Source organism: Pleurodeles waltl, chromosome 10 (genome assembly GCF_031143425.1).
Source record: "Pleurodeles waltl isolate 20211129_DDA chromosome 10, aPleWal1.hap1.20221129, whole genome shotgun sequence".
Taxonomy (NCBI): domain Eukaryota; kingdom Metazoa; phylum Chordata; class Amphibia; order Caudata; family Salamandridae; genus Pleurodeles; species Pleurodeles waltl.
Genome location: NC_090449.1, coordinates 851,265,570 through 851,281,898, shown reverse-complemented (window position 1 = coordinate 851,281,898; position 16,329 = coordinate 851,265,570). Strand labels below are relative to the sequence as shown.

At 43.1% G+C, this 16,329-nt stretch overlaps 1 protein-coding gene across 1 annotated transcript in view; it reads right to left on the bottom strand.

Annotated features, from left to right (window-relative positions):
• CUBN (cubilin) overlaps positions 1–16,329 on the bottom strand; it is a 1,111,275-nt gene that overhangs the window by 153,162 nt on the left and 941,784 nt on the right. The window contains exon 59 of the mRNA XM_069211549.1: positions 8,742–8,959. Within this exon, the coding sequence (XP_069067650.1) occupies positions 8,742–8,959 (218 nt within the window). The remainder of the gene's footprint in view (positions 1–8,741; positions 8,960–16,329) is intronic.

The following is a 16,329-nucleotide window of genomic DNA, read 5'->3' as shown; positions in this document are numbered from 1 at the left end:
TGTCTGTGGCACCAAGACTATCAGCCTGGGAAGGTCAAGGGGTAAGACTTCAGGACCGGGTAGGCATTGGTGCTACTTAAAGAGTTAATTTCCTTTTAGAAGGTGCTTAACACCTTTCTGCGTTGCTTTGGCTCATTTGCTTGTTGTACGAGTTGGTTTACAATATTATCATCTCTCACCTTCTTATTTTGTTCCCCAGTTTGGTTTCCTGAGCTACAGCCTGTTTCTGACCTTTTTCTAGATTACAATTTGGCTTTTCTTTCCCTATTGTGTTGTCCCTCTGACCCCATTTCCAGGATTATAAATTGGAACTTGCTAATCATTGTACTGTGTTCCTTCCATTCTGTCGTGGGTTCACAGTGAACCACTACTTTGTAGCCATTAAGCATTTTGCATAGCTGGATGTCTGTGAGATCTACTAAATATTGGTGTATTGTATCCACCCACTGTGTATGATAACCCGCCTGAGAATGCCAGGTTGTTGGAATGCTGGTGCAAATGTTGTGAAGTCTGAAAGAAACACCCCTCACAAGACTGCAATGCTCTAGCTGTCTTTTCTCTCTTATTTCATTCTCCCTTTCCATCAGTATTTAGTTCTGTTCTCACTTATCCATGTATTAGCATAGCTATGTTTCCAGGAAATTATAGTGACGTCAAACTATGGCATATAACACTTTTGAATCCTTACAATAAGTTCTCCAGGTCGATGTCCTGCAGTAGCCATTGCCGAGGGATGCTCCACCTAATGATGCCTGTGTCACAGGACACTCTTTCAATTAATGGTTCCCCTCACCTCTACTGTGGAAAGCAGCCCCATCTCCTGGCTTCCATAAAACTATTTCCAATTACACTTGGCTCAAGGGTGTTACAGCGATTTACATGAGCACCAGATTACATTACACAGAGCAAAGAGCAAATTTCTTTAAGGCACTGAGGCATTGATTGTTGAACCAGCTCGAGGATTCAAACCTGGTTCCCCATTTCTTTAGGCCACATCGCCTCCCTCTGTACAAAAGATAAAACAACGGACTTTGTCAGCGCGTATTCTTCCATAAACTAAACAAGTGAATAGCCTACATATGAGAGAATTGGAAAACTACGTTTGAACAGGTGTTGTATACTTTAAAAGTGCACTTTCTGTAAACTCACAATATGGCATTCCCAGTCAATTAGTATAAACACATATTCTGTACCGTTGTTTGGAATTCAACAGACAAAACAACTACGTAGCTGTGAAGTTCTGTGGGAATGTTATGATTGGCAAGCACAAGAGTGCCAGTGTTATTTAATCATCCACAGATCACTTTTCTCACAGTCTGGGAAAAGCTGTTGACTGCTCCAAACAAAGGTTCAAAAGCATTAGTTTTGAGGTAGGGAACCAAAAGCAGTTTGGGTGTGATCTGTTTTGAGAACACCAGAGGAAAGAGAGTGGATCAAAATAGTTGTAAAGGTAGATAACTCACTGATACAAATGAAGGACATTTCCCGCACAAATGTGCTAAAAAGGAGATGCATGGTAAACACCCCTTACCATAGGTCCATGATTTAACACTTAAATGAATACAGGAAGTTGGTGGGCTCTTAAGCCTTAATGTTCCACTCAGCACAGAACCAGTGTTCCAGCTCATTATTATTAATGAGAATGGAACTGAGGGAGGGTGTAAACAGCACACAGGCGTAAGTGGGCACAGAACCAAGCAGGAGAGAGTACAGAGGTCAGGGAAACACATACACACCCTTGGAGTGCTAACAGATAAAAAAAACAAGCACTGGCAGAGCTAACTTGTGCTGCATGACTAGGATGGGGAGCACGAAGCGATGCTGGAATCTCTGTCGGTGGGAAAGAATAGGCTCCCCCAAAAGAGGGTCCATACACAGGTATAAAGGATGGTGATATTCATTGCAGACCCACAATGCAAGAGAAAATGGTACTTAAGATCAGGGAAACAGAAGAGAAGCCTTGATGCAGACAGATCACCAGATAAGATAGTGCACGATTAGAGGGAACCTAATTGGGGGGCAAAGGAGGAGGGCAACAGGACAGATAGCTCTGAATATGAGAGAGTACAAGACGGGGTGACAGAGCAGAACAAGGCAATGACAAGACTGCGAGAACACAAACGGAGAGAAGTACGACTCAGCGACTTAACACATAAGAACACGTGATAGGGCAACGCAGGAAAAGAGAAAACCACATTGGAAATGCATTTGCTGCAGAAGGCACAGAATGGAGAAGCGCTTGATGTAAGTTGACAGACTCGAGGAGAGCACGGGGTGGAGAAAACACAGGATGGAATAAAGCATGAATAGAAAAACATAGGCACCATGACATCACAGGATGGGAAAGCACATGAGGGGAGCGAACAACGGATGTGAGTGGGAACTAAATGGGCGGATATAGGTCAGGAGAGAGCAAAGTCTATGATAGCACAGAGGATGAGGAAAATCAGCTGGTGAGAGAGCACAGAATGGATGAAGAAAGAATAGGAGGCTAGAAGATAGACAGAGCACGGGCTGGAGGTTTGTGGTTAGGCGCTGTTAAAATTGGGTTGGAGAAGGAAATGAGTGATATTATTCGGGTAGACACTGCAAGGGAATGTACAGAATGACAGAGTACCGCATGGTGCACAACACGGGATACTTGCAAGCACACAAAATAGGTATTCAATGGCCGCAGGGGAAAATGCTCTCTCTAGTCACGAAGTGCAATGATATCTGGGGCTGCACGTGAGGGATTGGAATTCAGAGAAGTTAGCATTCTGAACTCTATGAAAGCATAAGTAAACAACAGAAATTTCTCTCCTTGTTATAAAGTATGGATCGTCCACTTTCTGTCTCCTTGTACCCCACAGTTAAGCAGGTTAGTACCCCAAAGAAGCAAAGAGGCTTCTGTTGAACATTTCCTCTTGTTTGAGTTGCGGAGTTCCTGGTGCAAGGCATGGGTGACCCTGCTGTGCTGTGTCGCTGCATTTCTCTTGCTGGATGTGCCATAAAGTTAACACAAGCATTAACAGGTTGTTAAGACCTTTCCTGGTAATGATGAGGGTGTCTGATTGAATAGCACACAAGATGACTAAAGAGCAGCTTTTCTTTTTTTACCATTTCCTATTCCACAGATCTATTTTGTTGGTATCTTTTATCTCTGACCAAGCAAAGTGTTCCCTGCCTGCCAAAGTAATGGCATCTTCATACCACATCCTGTCCCTCTTCTAAAGGGAAGTGGTGTACAGTGTGCAAAAAGCACTGTCAATATGCCAATATCCTCCTTGGTCTGCTCTCTTGCAGGGTGCGATTGGGGTGTCTTTAGGTGTACCTGCAGGATATTATATATCATTTAGGGTTCATGTGTTCCTTTAAAATGAGCAGTGGTTTGACTGTGCATGACAATAGGTAGCAATGCTTAGAGGAATAAGGTAGAAACTGGAAGGAGGGTGGAAAGGAATGTGGAATGACTGTATGGAGATGAACGAACCATGAAATGTTAGTCATGAACACTGAAAGGGAGGTTAGGCGACTCTTTTTAGACCTGACAGCCTTAGGTTGGTCTTCCCCCAAACGTTTTGCCTACCTTGCTTCACTTTCGCTGATCTGTTTCTGTTGGCCTTAGGAATCCGGACACTTTACCACTGTTAACCAGTGCTAAAGTATGTGGATTCACTCCCCTAAACATAGTAACATTGGTGAATCCACAACTGGCATATTTAATTTACTTATAAGGCCCTAGTAAAGTGCACTATGTGTGCCCATGGCCTTTAACTTAAAATGCTACTAGTTGGCCTGCAGCTCTGACTGTGCCACCCACTTAAGTAGCCCTTTAAACATGTCTCACGTCTGCCACTGCAAAGCCTCTGTGTGCAGTTTAGCTGCCATATCGACTTGTCATTTAAAACCCATTGCCAAGCCTTAAACTCCCCTTTTATTACCCATAAGCCACCACTAATGTAAGCCCTAGGTAACCCATAAGGCAGGGTGCTGTGTAAGTAAAAGGCAGGCTTTTTAGTTTTTCATGTCCTGGTAGTGAAAAACTCCCAAATTTGTTTTTCACTACTGTGAGGCCTACCCCTCCCATAGGATAAAATTCTGGATTCCCTAAGACACCTATTGGATGTAATTCCTGATTGAGAAGGAGTAGGACTGCTGTGTTTGGTACCTATCGACTTGTAATAATAAATCCCCCTTAATGGTAACGTTGGATTTATGATTACAACTTTAACAAGCATTTGCAATGCAATCGGTCTCTCATTTGCTCAAGTTAGCGTTGTAAATTTTTCACTGGACTTTTCTAGCCCCATAAATTGAAAATGAAAAGTAAAACATTAGTTGACAAATGCGAGCCGATTCAAAGAGCCATGGCCGTCATGAGCATGAGCGCGAAGGAGAAACACAATAGGAAAAAGAAGTTCACTCACAGTCAAACATATCGGCACTCATACAATTATCCATGTGATAGGGCCAGTCTGTAAGGCGGTAACAAAGCCCCTGCAAGGAGGGACAAATGTAAAGCATTTACCAATTATAAAAAGGATTTTTGAAAGACAATCCCACAAACAAGTTAAAATGATGGGTGTGAGGTGGGTGTAGTTAAAAGCCAACAATACTAACCAATAAGTCAAAGCGCTTGCGTGCCTGACCTAAAAATGACAGTTTTAGAAAGTTGGCATTTTACTGCTCTTAAGCCCTATGTGCCTGCTGGCTGCCTCCAATACAAGTCTGGGTTGAGTGACAGCTGGACTTTGTGCGTTCCCTCTATACAGCCACACACAAAGGGAGCTGAGGTGTGTCATTTACATCCTGATGGACCATCACCAGACTGATGGGCCTTCTAGAGCTAGATGGGAGAGAGGAGCTGACACTTACACTTGAATGGAGTTGTGCCTGTCCCCACACAAAGAGCTGTACACCCCATTGTAGTGTGTCTGGAACCAAGCCATGAAAGGGAGGACATGTGTGCAATTCAAAACCCCTCTTTGAAGTCACCCCCACTTCAAAGGAAACACTAGTTATAAGAACTTGACTTCTGACCCCACCAAGTAGTATATTTCTAGCTCTGAGCTTACCCTTTCAGGAAGATGAACTTCATTGCTGAAGGGACTTCCACTCTACTGCAACTCTACTGGTGTTTGCTGGACTCCTGCTTTGCTGTGTCTGCCCTACTGCCTGCTGCCTCCCTGCCTGGCAGTGAGAAGGACTTGACCTGAATCTCCGCATCCCCAGTATCAAGTGACTCCAAGGGCTTGCGGGCTTGCCTCCTGTTCTGCAGTCTCAGGCACATCAAAGACTGCCTACATCTCTAACAGTACCTGGACTCTGCCACCTGCTAGTCCTGCATTGCCAAGTGGTGTCAATCCAGTCTTAGTCCCTTGGAAGTGGTTTCTTCTGTGCTGCAACTCTCAACATCACTACATCACCGCTGTTGCACCAATTGGAACCGCTGCATCACCTCCTGGTGCCGATGCATCACCACTGCTGCAAGGATGAAGACTTTGCAGCACCAACTGCGAGACTTGGAACAAGCACATCGCCTTCAGCCTCTACACCTTATCGCATCATCTGGTTGCATTGGTCAATGATGACGTATCGCCTCTACAAAGAGAGTCCAATGATGCACCACTGTTCAAGGATTGACTACTGTGCGGCTCGATGATGACAACACACCCCTTGACTTAGTGGATCGGAACCAATACATCGCCTTCGCATTGTCTCCTCTGCTCCTCGCATCAGGTCTTCAATGTCGACGCAACCCTCCACACAAGGTTGGTCCATGTAGCTGGCCTGCACTCCAGTGCAATCGGCCTAACCTTTACATTTAGCCCGGTCTAGCGTGACCAGATAGCCCCGTTTGGTGCTATAAGTTTCTAAGCAATTGCAGATAGTCTTTAAAAATTAATATCTTGAATTCTACTGATTGGAATTTTGTCGTTTTACTCTTCTTTTATTCATTAAATTAAGGTCTATATTTCTACATTGGTATGGATTATTTTTGTGTGCTGTCTTCACTGTTTTACTGTTTTAAGTGTTGCACAAACTGTTCTGTGCCACGCTACCAGAGGGTGAGCTCAGGTTAACTAAGAGTGTGTATCTGACTTACCCTGACTAGGATTGTGGCCACTACTTAGACAGGGTGCATAGCTCTGCCAACTACAGGTCTAAATACTAACAACTCTGAAAAGAGAAAGGATGAGAAGGAATCAAAAGGACACTAGCAGCAGCTGTATCTGGGATGAGACATGGCTGAATGGCATCCAAGGGGAGGTACACTCAGCTTTTTCTCTGTGTGATGCTCAAGTGTGTGGGACCTACCTTCTTCAGTGACATTAAATATATAAATGGGACTTGAACAGCAATGATAAGGCACAAATTAATTATCTATTGACCCAAAACACTAGATGCAACAATATGAAGTAATGATTCATTTACACTGCACCTTGGAGCTCTGCGCTTCTCAGTCATGAAAACCAAGTGGTTCCAGTCATGTGCAAAAGGAAAAAAAGGTTCTCTGACGTCAGCAGAGAAAGGAAACAACTGAATCAATCAAAATACAGCGAGACTGAAATGCTTCTTAGCAGGACAAACACAAGAATAGAGAGAAAGCAATTAAATTTAGGTGCAAGGTTGACAACAAAGTCATCCAATCATGAGCAAGGGCATTATACTGAATACATTTAGCCTTCGGGCCAGGCTTACAGTTGGGTATAAAAGCCAGGCTTCCAATTTGTGGCAGACGTTTAAATTCTCGGAGAATCCTCATGTGGTGGAGTAAGTGCAAAAGAATTACGTCTGCCACTGTTTTTGCTTTGTCACTTCCAATAACTCACAGTTACAATTCCAACTCAAGTTTAGGACTTATTATTGTCTAACAGGGTGAATTGACTACCCCAACATATTAGATCTTACACACAGAACTGTGATGCAGGTGGGACCAGAAAAATGGAAATTTGTTTAAGTGGGCCAATGTATAGACTGGATCCTGGTAGGTCTCAAACCCCATCCCAGCTGCATAGCGGCACTCTGCACTTTCCTTGATCTCCTGATCTGGGACTTTCTGGCTGAATAAGGGAAACCCATTATGAATGATTAGGGATTACCACTGTAGTAGTGAAAGCATAGCGCTAATGGAGTAAAAAAAAGTATTTTACGTTGCACATATTCCCAAAATGCATTGCATGCCCGCAGTCTAGTTTACATCCCACGAGTGCCCAGGATGCAGAATTAAGCTTGGCTGGAGGTCATCAGTAAGGCAGTTGGAGATGTTGCCACATTCATGAAGCACAAAGGTATGCAGCTGAATGTTCACCTACCTCACTTTCTATTCCCATAGACCAATCCTGCTTTGGTGCAGGGCTGACACATGGAAATGGGTGATGTTATGGATGCAAGTGGAAAAAGATGTCTAAATTAAAAGTGACACAAGCTATAGATTGTCTAGGACACTCATTCATTCCCTTCACCTCAAATCAATGCCTACCAATCAAAGCGTGCATTTATCATAGTTCACTTGCTTCTTAGGGCTTCAAAATTACTTTGTGGTACTGCCATCTGTTCTTGTTATATTTTAAAATAACTTGGGCCCTCCAATAATTATAAGTTGTTTGTTCGATGCAGGGATACAAATGGCCTGTGTGCTGAAATTAAAATTCAGTACTTATTTTTCAGCCCTCCTTCCATTCCCTGGGCTCTCATTTACAGGTGGGTGCTAAAGGGATAAACATTTGTGACGGTTTATATGCCCTCCTCCCATAACCTCCACCTAGAGGCCATTCATTTTGGTTTGGTTTTATCAATAGAGGAGATGCTGCTAACTCCACCACTGGGGAAACCCTCTTAGTTAAGGTGCTGTTAGAGTACATGTGCCGCCCTTTCAAACGCAGTATGTACACTGCCAAGTCTGCTGTTTCTTTTCTGTCCATGTTGGCTATGAATACCATGGCATTCCTACACAGGAACAAGTTAACAAGTAATCCTCCAAATGTGCAGGGAAACACCTTCCATTGAATTTGGGATATTGGTTCTTTTTCTTCCAAATACTGAAAGCAGTTTTTGGAGTCTGCTGTCTCATCATGGCAGACCTGCAGACACAGTATTTTCATTAGAGTAGTATCTCTTCTGGAACAGGTTGCCACCTTGGTCAGGAATTTTAGGTATAGCGATCCAGCGAAGAATGGATTGTTGGAGACAGTGCATCCACTTCACCAGACATACACCACCTGGCCTTCACTAAATGTAGCTGTCCTCACCCCTGGACTAGTCTTCTACAAATAGTTAATTCAAGTCACACACATTGCTTCCAGGAATGTGTATATTGTACGTTTTGATGACTACCAATCAGATTTGGAGTTTGGTGGTATTGGAAAATCCTCCGTTTTCGAGAGGACAATGACAAACCGTGTGAAGAATCTCTATCTGCCTATTGTGGACGAACTTCATCGAGCGGCCTCTGATATAACCTTTTTATCCAGAATTTGGACGATTTTCCATCAACATCAAACTCTTAATCAGACCTTTTTTACTTACCTTCATAGATGTTTAAGGTAAAGTGGTCAGAATTTCAAGAGTAGCATTAACCTTTATGTGTCACAAACAGACATGCTGGTGAATAGAAAAACACTACAATAAATAGATCATTTACATCATCATGGTCAAAAGTGATTCCTTCAAAAAAAGAAAGCTAAACATTTATTAGAATTTCAGATTATCGAACATCTTTACAATCACAAAACCAATAATGAAAGTGAATTCCTTACCTAACGTTTTTCTGAAAGATGCCCTCCATCCCCCTGCTGTGACTGAATGGTCTGTCTTAAACACCAAGAACATAGTGTTGCCGGAGCTCTTGAGAACAGGTGGAAGAATCTGGCCACAGAATTTTCCAAGCAGTGTAGAATGTGTGTCCGGTCCATCATACACTGCCACATAATCGTAGCTACATGACGATGATGCTTCAAGAGCGAACTGGTTGAACCTGGTAAAATGGACACATTGGTTCTTAAACCTAGATTTTCAGTAAAATGACTATAGTTTTACAACTGCAAGCTACAGTTCTAGATTTTTATCGTTAGAATTTAGGCTGCTTTTCACCGTCAATCCCCTGCCACTTCAGCAGAAAAAAACTCCCTGGCCACGGTGCCTTTTTGATTATTTAATGAGGAAACTAGTGCCCCCTTACCAATTGCGCCTATGTAAGCTGCCCAGTTTTGACTTGTGATAGCAACAGCTCTAATGTGTAGACCTTTATTGTTAGATGGTCTTTGAATTGTCTCTCTGCCAATTTGCTATATTATGCTATATTCATAATGTTTGTGTTTTCATTTTCCACCAACTGCCTACCACTCTTTTCCATAATCCTGGGAGCCATGAAACTGAAATCACACTTACACACATAAAACCCTTCTGACACCTCTTAGGAGTCTCTCTTTAGCACCCACACCTCCCCAACACTCTTCTGCAGAAATACCCTGACTGCATCCATAACTCTCAATTACTCATATACTCCCAAATCACCTTTGGTGGGGGTTGCATGTAGAACCTGACCACAGTAGCCAACCCTCCATAAACACTGGATGTAGCAGAAATGTTAGTACTGTCTCTCGTGTCACAGTGATTATCGATACGTGACAGTTTATGCATTATGCTCACTAAAGTACTAATAGCTTGGGTGTAAAGTGATGCATTGATGCACTATAGACTAGCTAATGAAACCCATTTGGGAAACGCTGTTAAATCTCATGTTTGAAGAATCAATTTGTCATTATTACAGGCTTAAACACAAAGTTATGTGTGTAAGCTAGTAGTCTGCATTAAAACAATATTAGATTTCTAATGGGAAATCCTTTTAAATAGTATACAAAAGTAGTGAAATGTAGTTCTGCGCTACATTGACAGAAATGTGATAACAGAGTTATTTTGTTTAAAAGTTATTGTAACATAAACGCTAATAGAAGTTTATTAATGTTGAATTTATAATTTGAGTAATGAAAGTTGTTTTATGTACATGATTTAGTATGCTGTTTTAATTCACTTGCATTAGCTAGAGTGAGGCCTGTTAGACCCTGTATTTCTGACTGTGCAGAAAATGTCTAGTCATCTTTCTAATGTGAACCTTTCTTCCAGGTTTCGTTCTCATGAGAATGCTAGCTTGGTAATAGATGTCTATTATTTTACACCTAGCGAGCCTGGAAAGTTGTACTTGAGTACAGTACATTCCGGACTCTGTATTGCCAACATATACCTTTGTTACAAACTCACATGGAAGAGTACAGATGGACACAGTTCTCGTGAACGTCTTAAGAATTGTCACCATTGTTGCAGTCTGAGTCGCATCATCATTTTATATTGGATGATACACCTTTAACGTTATGTGTAACAATGATCGATGAATGGTTTTGCCCTGTGAACTTTAATATACCATTCTCCCGCTGGACATTGGTCATAACCCGGAGGATCAGAATCTTTTTTTCCATTCTTCACTGCATGCCAAACCGTTGGACTCTGAGAGGTATAATCCTCTTTGCCCTTGCCCCTTTGAAATGCCTTGCTAAGACTTTTCCCCTGACCCAAGAAGAAGACACTTGACCGAGCTTCTGAGATGCTGACACCTTTCCTTTTAAATTACTTTTTGCCGACTTCTGTTTCCACAGATTTCCTTTTTCCAATTTCCTTCTGCCCTGTTTGTTTTTTGCCTACGTGTTTATCCCAACATGTTAATCCCTGACTGGCAAATCTGTAGTGCTTTCCCTTGCCCAAACTAGCTGAACCTAGATGACTTAGATTCCCTTAATGCTTATGAAAACTGAACAACACTTGTTTTCTTTGCATCAGGTTTTTCTCCCAATGTTCTGCATTGTATTTGTCGAGGGTTTTGTTCTTTTGAAGTTGGTTCACCTGAACTTATTTTGTCGCCTGAGCAACCTTAGGTAATACTGTATCTTTATAACTTTGGCTTGAGAATTGTCTACATGACATTGAGTTTAAGCCTGTAATAAACCATCTTAACTTTATGCCTGAATGGAGTTTTCCTGGTGTGGCCACATTGGTGATACTGTGTAATTGAACTGGTTAGTATTGAAATTTCATGACTTGTTTGCCACACCTTTATGATGGGTCAAAGGATTCATTGACCTTGTCAGGCATTGATTCCTGGGAAGGAAGAAATGCGTCAACACACCAAACCCTGTGCCATGCACAGCCTTCCGCTGTGTGTGGCGTGAGTTCACCACAGGGCTTAGCCTGCAGCCAGGCCCTGCAGCGATCCTTTCCAAAGGGGCCCCCTGCCAGATTGGGCCCCAGGGCCTTCATCCCCTGGGGCATGGCCAATTATTAAAAGAGGCAGGGGGACCATGTGGCCCCACTCCCTGGGCTGATTTTGGCCCCAGGAACCCCATCCCCCGGGGCTTGACCAAATATTCTAAGAAAGAGGAGGACCTTCCTGTCCCATGGGCCAATTATGTCCCTGGTGATCATATCCCATGGGTCTGACTAATTATTAGAAGGGGAGGAAGCCTGTGTTGCCCCAATCCCTGGGCCGATTTTGGCCCTAGGGTCCCCATCTCCTAGGGCCCAGCAAATTATTGTTAGGGAAGGAGGGCCCTGTGGTCCCCTCTCTGGGCTGATTTTGGCCCCAGGGACCTCATCCCTTGAGGCATGCCCAATTATTTTAAGGGAGAGCGGGCCAAGTGCCCCCTCTCCCTGGGTTGATTCTGGCCTTTGGGACCCCATCCCTCCTCCTGAGGGAGCTGGCATTACTCCAACACATAGGGAGCTGCAAAAAATGCTGCTCCCTACATACGGGAGCAATCCTTTAATCTGTTTCCCTGCCCACATGACAGCAAGCAGGGAAGCAGATGAAAACTCTACTCCCAGAGAGCGGGAGCAGTTTTACAACTCCCACTTGCTGGAAGCATAGTGTTTGCTCTCACTCGGCAGGAGATGTCACAGCGCCATCCAAGTAAAAGCAAACTGCTATCTCACAAAGGTGTGCACCTCAGGAGAAAGCAGGAGTTGGCTCTGGTGATCTCCAGGGCCATTAATGGCTCCAGGAGGGAGGCTGTGCGACCCTGCTCCTTTCATATGCACAGGCCGGCCCCGGGGAGGTGGTGGTCCTTGGGCTGTATATGGCCCAGGAGGGGTGCCATGTGGCTCCCCTCCTAGTTTTAGTTATTTTTATAGGCCCCAGGGAGGTGATGGTCCCTTGGGCTTCAAACAGCCCTAGAAGATGGGTCTGTGTGGCTTTCCTCCATTTTAAAAATAAAGCCCTGGGAAGGTAAATGGAGGGGGTTCCTGGCGACCCTCCCCTCCAATATTTTCCAAAAGCCCCAGGGAGGTGGTTGTCCCAGTGGTTCCAAAGAGACTTAGGAGGGGCTCTGTGACTGCCTCCCTTTTTTTTATATAAGTGCTGCTGATCCCCAGGGACCTGGCCCGCCCAGGGTCTATGTTATATCCAAGCATGGGAAACCGTTCTCGTTAAAAAAAAATGTTGCTAGATTTACGGATCCTGTGTGATTTTTGGAAAAAATATATTTTTTTAAATGTTTTTGTGCCTTGGCAGAGTCACAGGGGGACCCCAGCACCAAGGCTATGTGGTCAGGTTATTCCTACCCTGCCCCCTTTTCTTTTTGTTTACATTTTGTTTGCGACTGGGCTGACACCGAGTCCCAAAATGGCTGCCAACACTTCCTGGTTAGCAGCTAATCAGATCTCAACATCAGTAATTCGGGATCCGTGGCGCATCCATGTCCCTAGATAGACAGATTTGGTTTTCCTTTAAATACTTTAAAATGACTGAATGGATTTACACCAAATAACAAAAAGGGCTCTTTCTGGATCAAGAGCTACCTTTCTGCCAGCAGTTCGGGCTGTAGTCATGTACAAAATCCCTTTGGGAAATTGCATAGGGAAAACGAGTTTTGGACATCCTCTTTTTCTCACCTTCTCTTCTCCTTGAGGAATACCCCCGAAACTTTCAAGACAACAGCTAAAGTGAGTGGCAAACTAGTTGTGAACATTTTTTGATGATTTGTCAAACAGCACCAAAGTTATTGGCAAAACAAAAAACGCTTTTCCTATGGAAACTAGATTCTAGCTATAACTACCTACTGGAGACCAGTATATATATATATATATATATACATATATATATATAGAGAGAGAGAGAGAGTGTGGAAAGCATTGATCATTCCCTTGCTTCAAAAGAACCTGTGTAAATGGTATATTTTGGTTTTATGCGAAGGATCTGTAAATATCTGACGCTGGCTGTAGACAGGATGATACCCTACACAAATGTATTTCTATGATAAGGTGAAAGTGTTTGTTTATGTTGCAATGACAGGAGAAACCAACTTAAAAGGAAGAGATAATTCTCTGGAACAAAATGTAGAATCAAACTGGAACTAAAGTTATTACAGAGCGGTTTCACATTTAGCCCAAATGTGACAGTTCTTTGATATGCAGTTATTCGACTCTTTTGTGGAATTATGCCTACATTTAACCTAGTGGACGGTGACCTACAGAGCCTCTGAGATAAAGCCAGAGGGTTTGACTCAGATGTGAACAGTACTACTGACAGAACACATGTCCAGCAGGGCATGAAGAGAGCGATCTCTGTTGATGTTCTGATAAACAGTAAATGGAAGCACAGCAGTGTCCTGGCTCCTCTGCTCATTAGTGATGACGCAGAAATGAAGGTTTTACATTTATTAGTGCATAAACGTAGTGCTGCAATAATCAAGTGTGACTTTAACCGAACTAATAAAGATTGTACGGGGACAAAATGTGCCCTCAGAGTAGTTCGCCAACATTTATAAGCGTGCTTAATATAACGTGATGTATTAGAATTGTACTAATCAGACATAACCGTAAACGTGTGCCATGATTTGCTTGTTTGAAATGTTTTAGCTTAGCATAACTTTAGTGGAGGCTTCGGCCTAGTGCCTTGTCTCACGGTTTAGATGCTCGTGTTTTTCAAATGTGCTAATAAACGTGTATTTCTGCTTGAAGCTGTACTTTTCCAGTAGGATCGGTTCACATGCTTATCTTAAGGTTTCGTGCCAGCCTGGCATCTTCTTCTTTGCTCCAAGGTCAATCTGCAGGTGCGGACAATGGAAGCTCTGAAAGTGAGTTAATTGGTAAAATATGTTGCAACTTACGTACCCGACTCCAAGGATAATGTATGCCTAGGTAGAAGCTTGAGAACTGTTGTTTTTGATTGGACAATTTGAAGCCAACCTATGAACCCTCCAATGGAAGACCCTACTGGATTTGAACTGTTGTTTATAAAAACCTGGTGCACAAGGAGAAAGCAGCCATTTGCCATTACTCGCCATTTTAGCCATTACCTATCAGCCATTAGACATTAGACATTGGACATTAGCCATTTGCAGGACATTGCAGCCATTATGGCCCATCTTGCTGACTTCGTCATTTTGCCATCTTCTACGATGCCAATTGATGTACGACGCCATTTTGAATGAGACTTTGATGCTTTCTCTAATCGAGAGAAAGAGACTTTAAATAATTCTCGCCTTAGAGACTTTAACTTTGATTTGTCCCTTTGCATGAAGTAGTCGTCCTTTTATCTTGCCGCTGAGAGGCAATTGCCCCGTCCACCCTACCCCTTTGCCCCGTCCCATGCTGATCGAGAACCGGTACCTGTGAGACGAAGACTTCCTTGAATGCTGATTGAATTTGGTAAATATGAAAGGAAAAATGTACAATTGCATTGTGTTTTCTTTTTAGGTAACCAACTGCTGATTTTTGATAAGAGCCCTAGTTAGGAGTTTTCCAAATTAATGTTGCTAAATTGTTTTGCATGAAGTCCCACATGCCGATGCTAATTTGAGGTTAGATGAGGAATCATTGTTGCACGATGCAATTTGAGACCTTGTTATGCTGACTAAATGTATGCAATTAGCTCATTACAGATTATAGTTTTAGTGATTTGCGTTGCTATTATCGAATGCATTGTTATTCAAATGCTGCATAGATTGCATCTTTTCCGCCGTTATGGACAGCTATTAATGTTCATTTACATATATCATTTGGTGTTGAGACACATTTACATTGTGCTAGCTTTGTTAATATAGGGAAATAAATTCATTAACTTTAAATAAACTGGTGTGGTTATTCATGACCGAAAGGTCATGGTTCGCCGAAATGTTTTCTGGATTAATTGTTAAGTGTTATGTTGATCAAGGCATTGCTTATGTTCGTTATTGATTATTGATTTAATTAAATTGATTGATCTCGGGTGAAGAGTGTCCCACTTGGTCAAAAGATTCATCGACCCAAGAGCGTCCAAATACAGGTAATTTATTAGGCAGGAACGCTCTATCAGTAGATGGTAGCAGAGGACGGCTAGGCCCTTTGGGACCCCGCTCGAGAGGTATATGGTGTTGAATTAGATTTTTCTTGGGTAAAACAGATTGAGAAAATGATGATGGGCTAAGTCCCCCGCGACTTTCCCGGGATCTCGGAGCTTGCGAATGGAGAGAATGGAGGTGTGAAATCAGCGTTGGCGGTACTAGTGACGGTATGAGTGAAGTCAGGGTTTTGCGCTTGCACAGCTTATTGCCGCAGATTGTTTGAAAAGGTTGCGAGGATTTTAGAGAATAGCGGAGGTGCGACTCCGAGTGTGAGAGTAGGGAAGTCGTCGAACTTCATGTGCATGTGGCGCTTTGTGCAGAAAAAGGTCCACGTGGTTGTTGTTGTTGAGACGGGCCCTGCGAGGTCAAGAGACTCCGGAGTATGTTGAAAAGTGCATGAGACACTTGTTTTATGTTGTGGTCTGGTCGGTTTAATAGGTTGACCGGGCGTGGTCAACGAGTCGGTACGTGTGTTAAGGGAGTGAAAGAAAACTTCGACTTCGGGCTTTGACAAAATTCTAAGTGCACTAGAATAGATCATTGACAAGTTGAGAGCAGAGTCTGCGGGTCAGATTTGCTTGCGAAAGTGGGGACCGAGAAAGATGGAATAACTGCCGAGGCTAGTGAAAAATCCCTAAGGTCCTGAAGCGATTGTGTTACCCTTCCTGTAGTAAACCGACAGATCTGTTTTATTATTATTTGGTTGCTCGCAATACATGCTAGAAGTTGTTACGAGAGGAGCTGAGTGAAGGAGGACAAGCCGCGAGGCTTTGTCAGCCGCAGTGTGTGTGAGTGTGACGTCACTAGGAGCCGCGCTGGGATAGGTTGGTTGTAGAGAAGGGTCGCGCACGGATTGGACGCAGTCCGTGGGGCTCGATTGGAAGGGGAAAGGCAAGCGAAGAGTATTCCGGGAATTAAAGTCACTTATTGATTACAAACTTTGTGAAATAAAAGACGAGAAAATGAAATTTTTTAA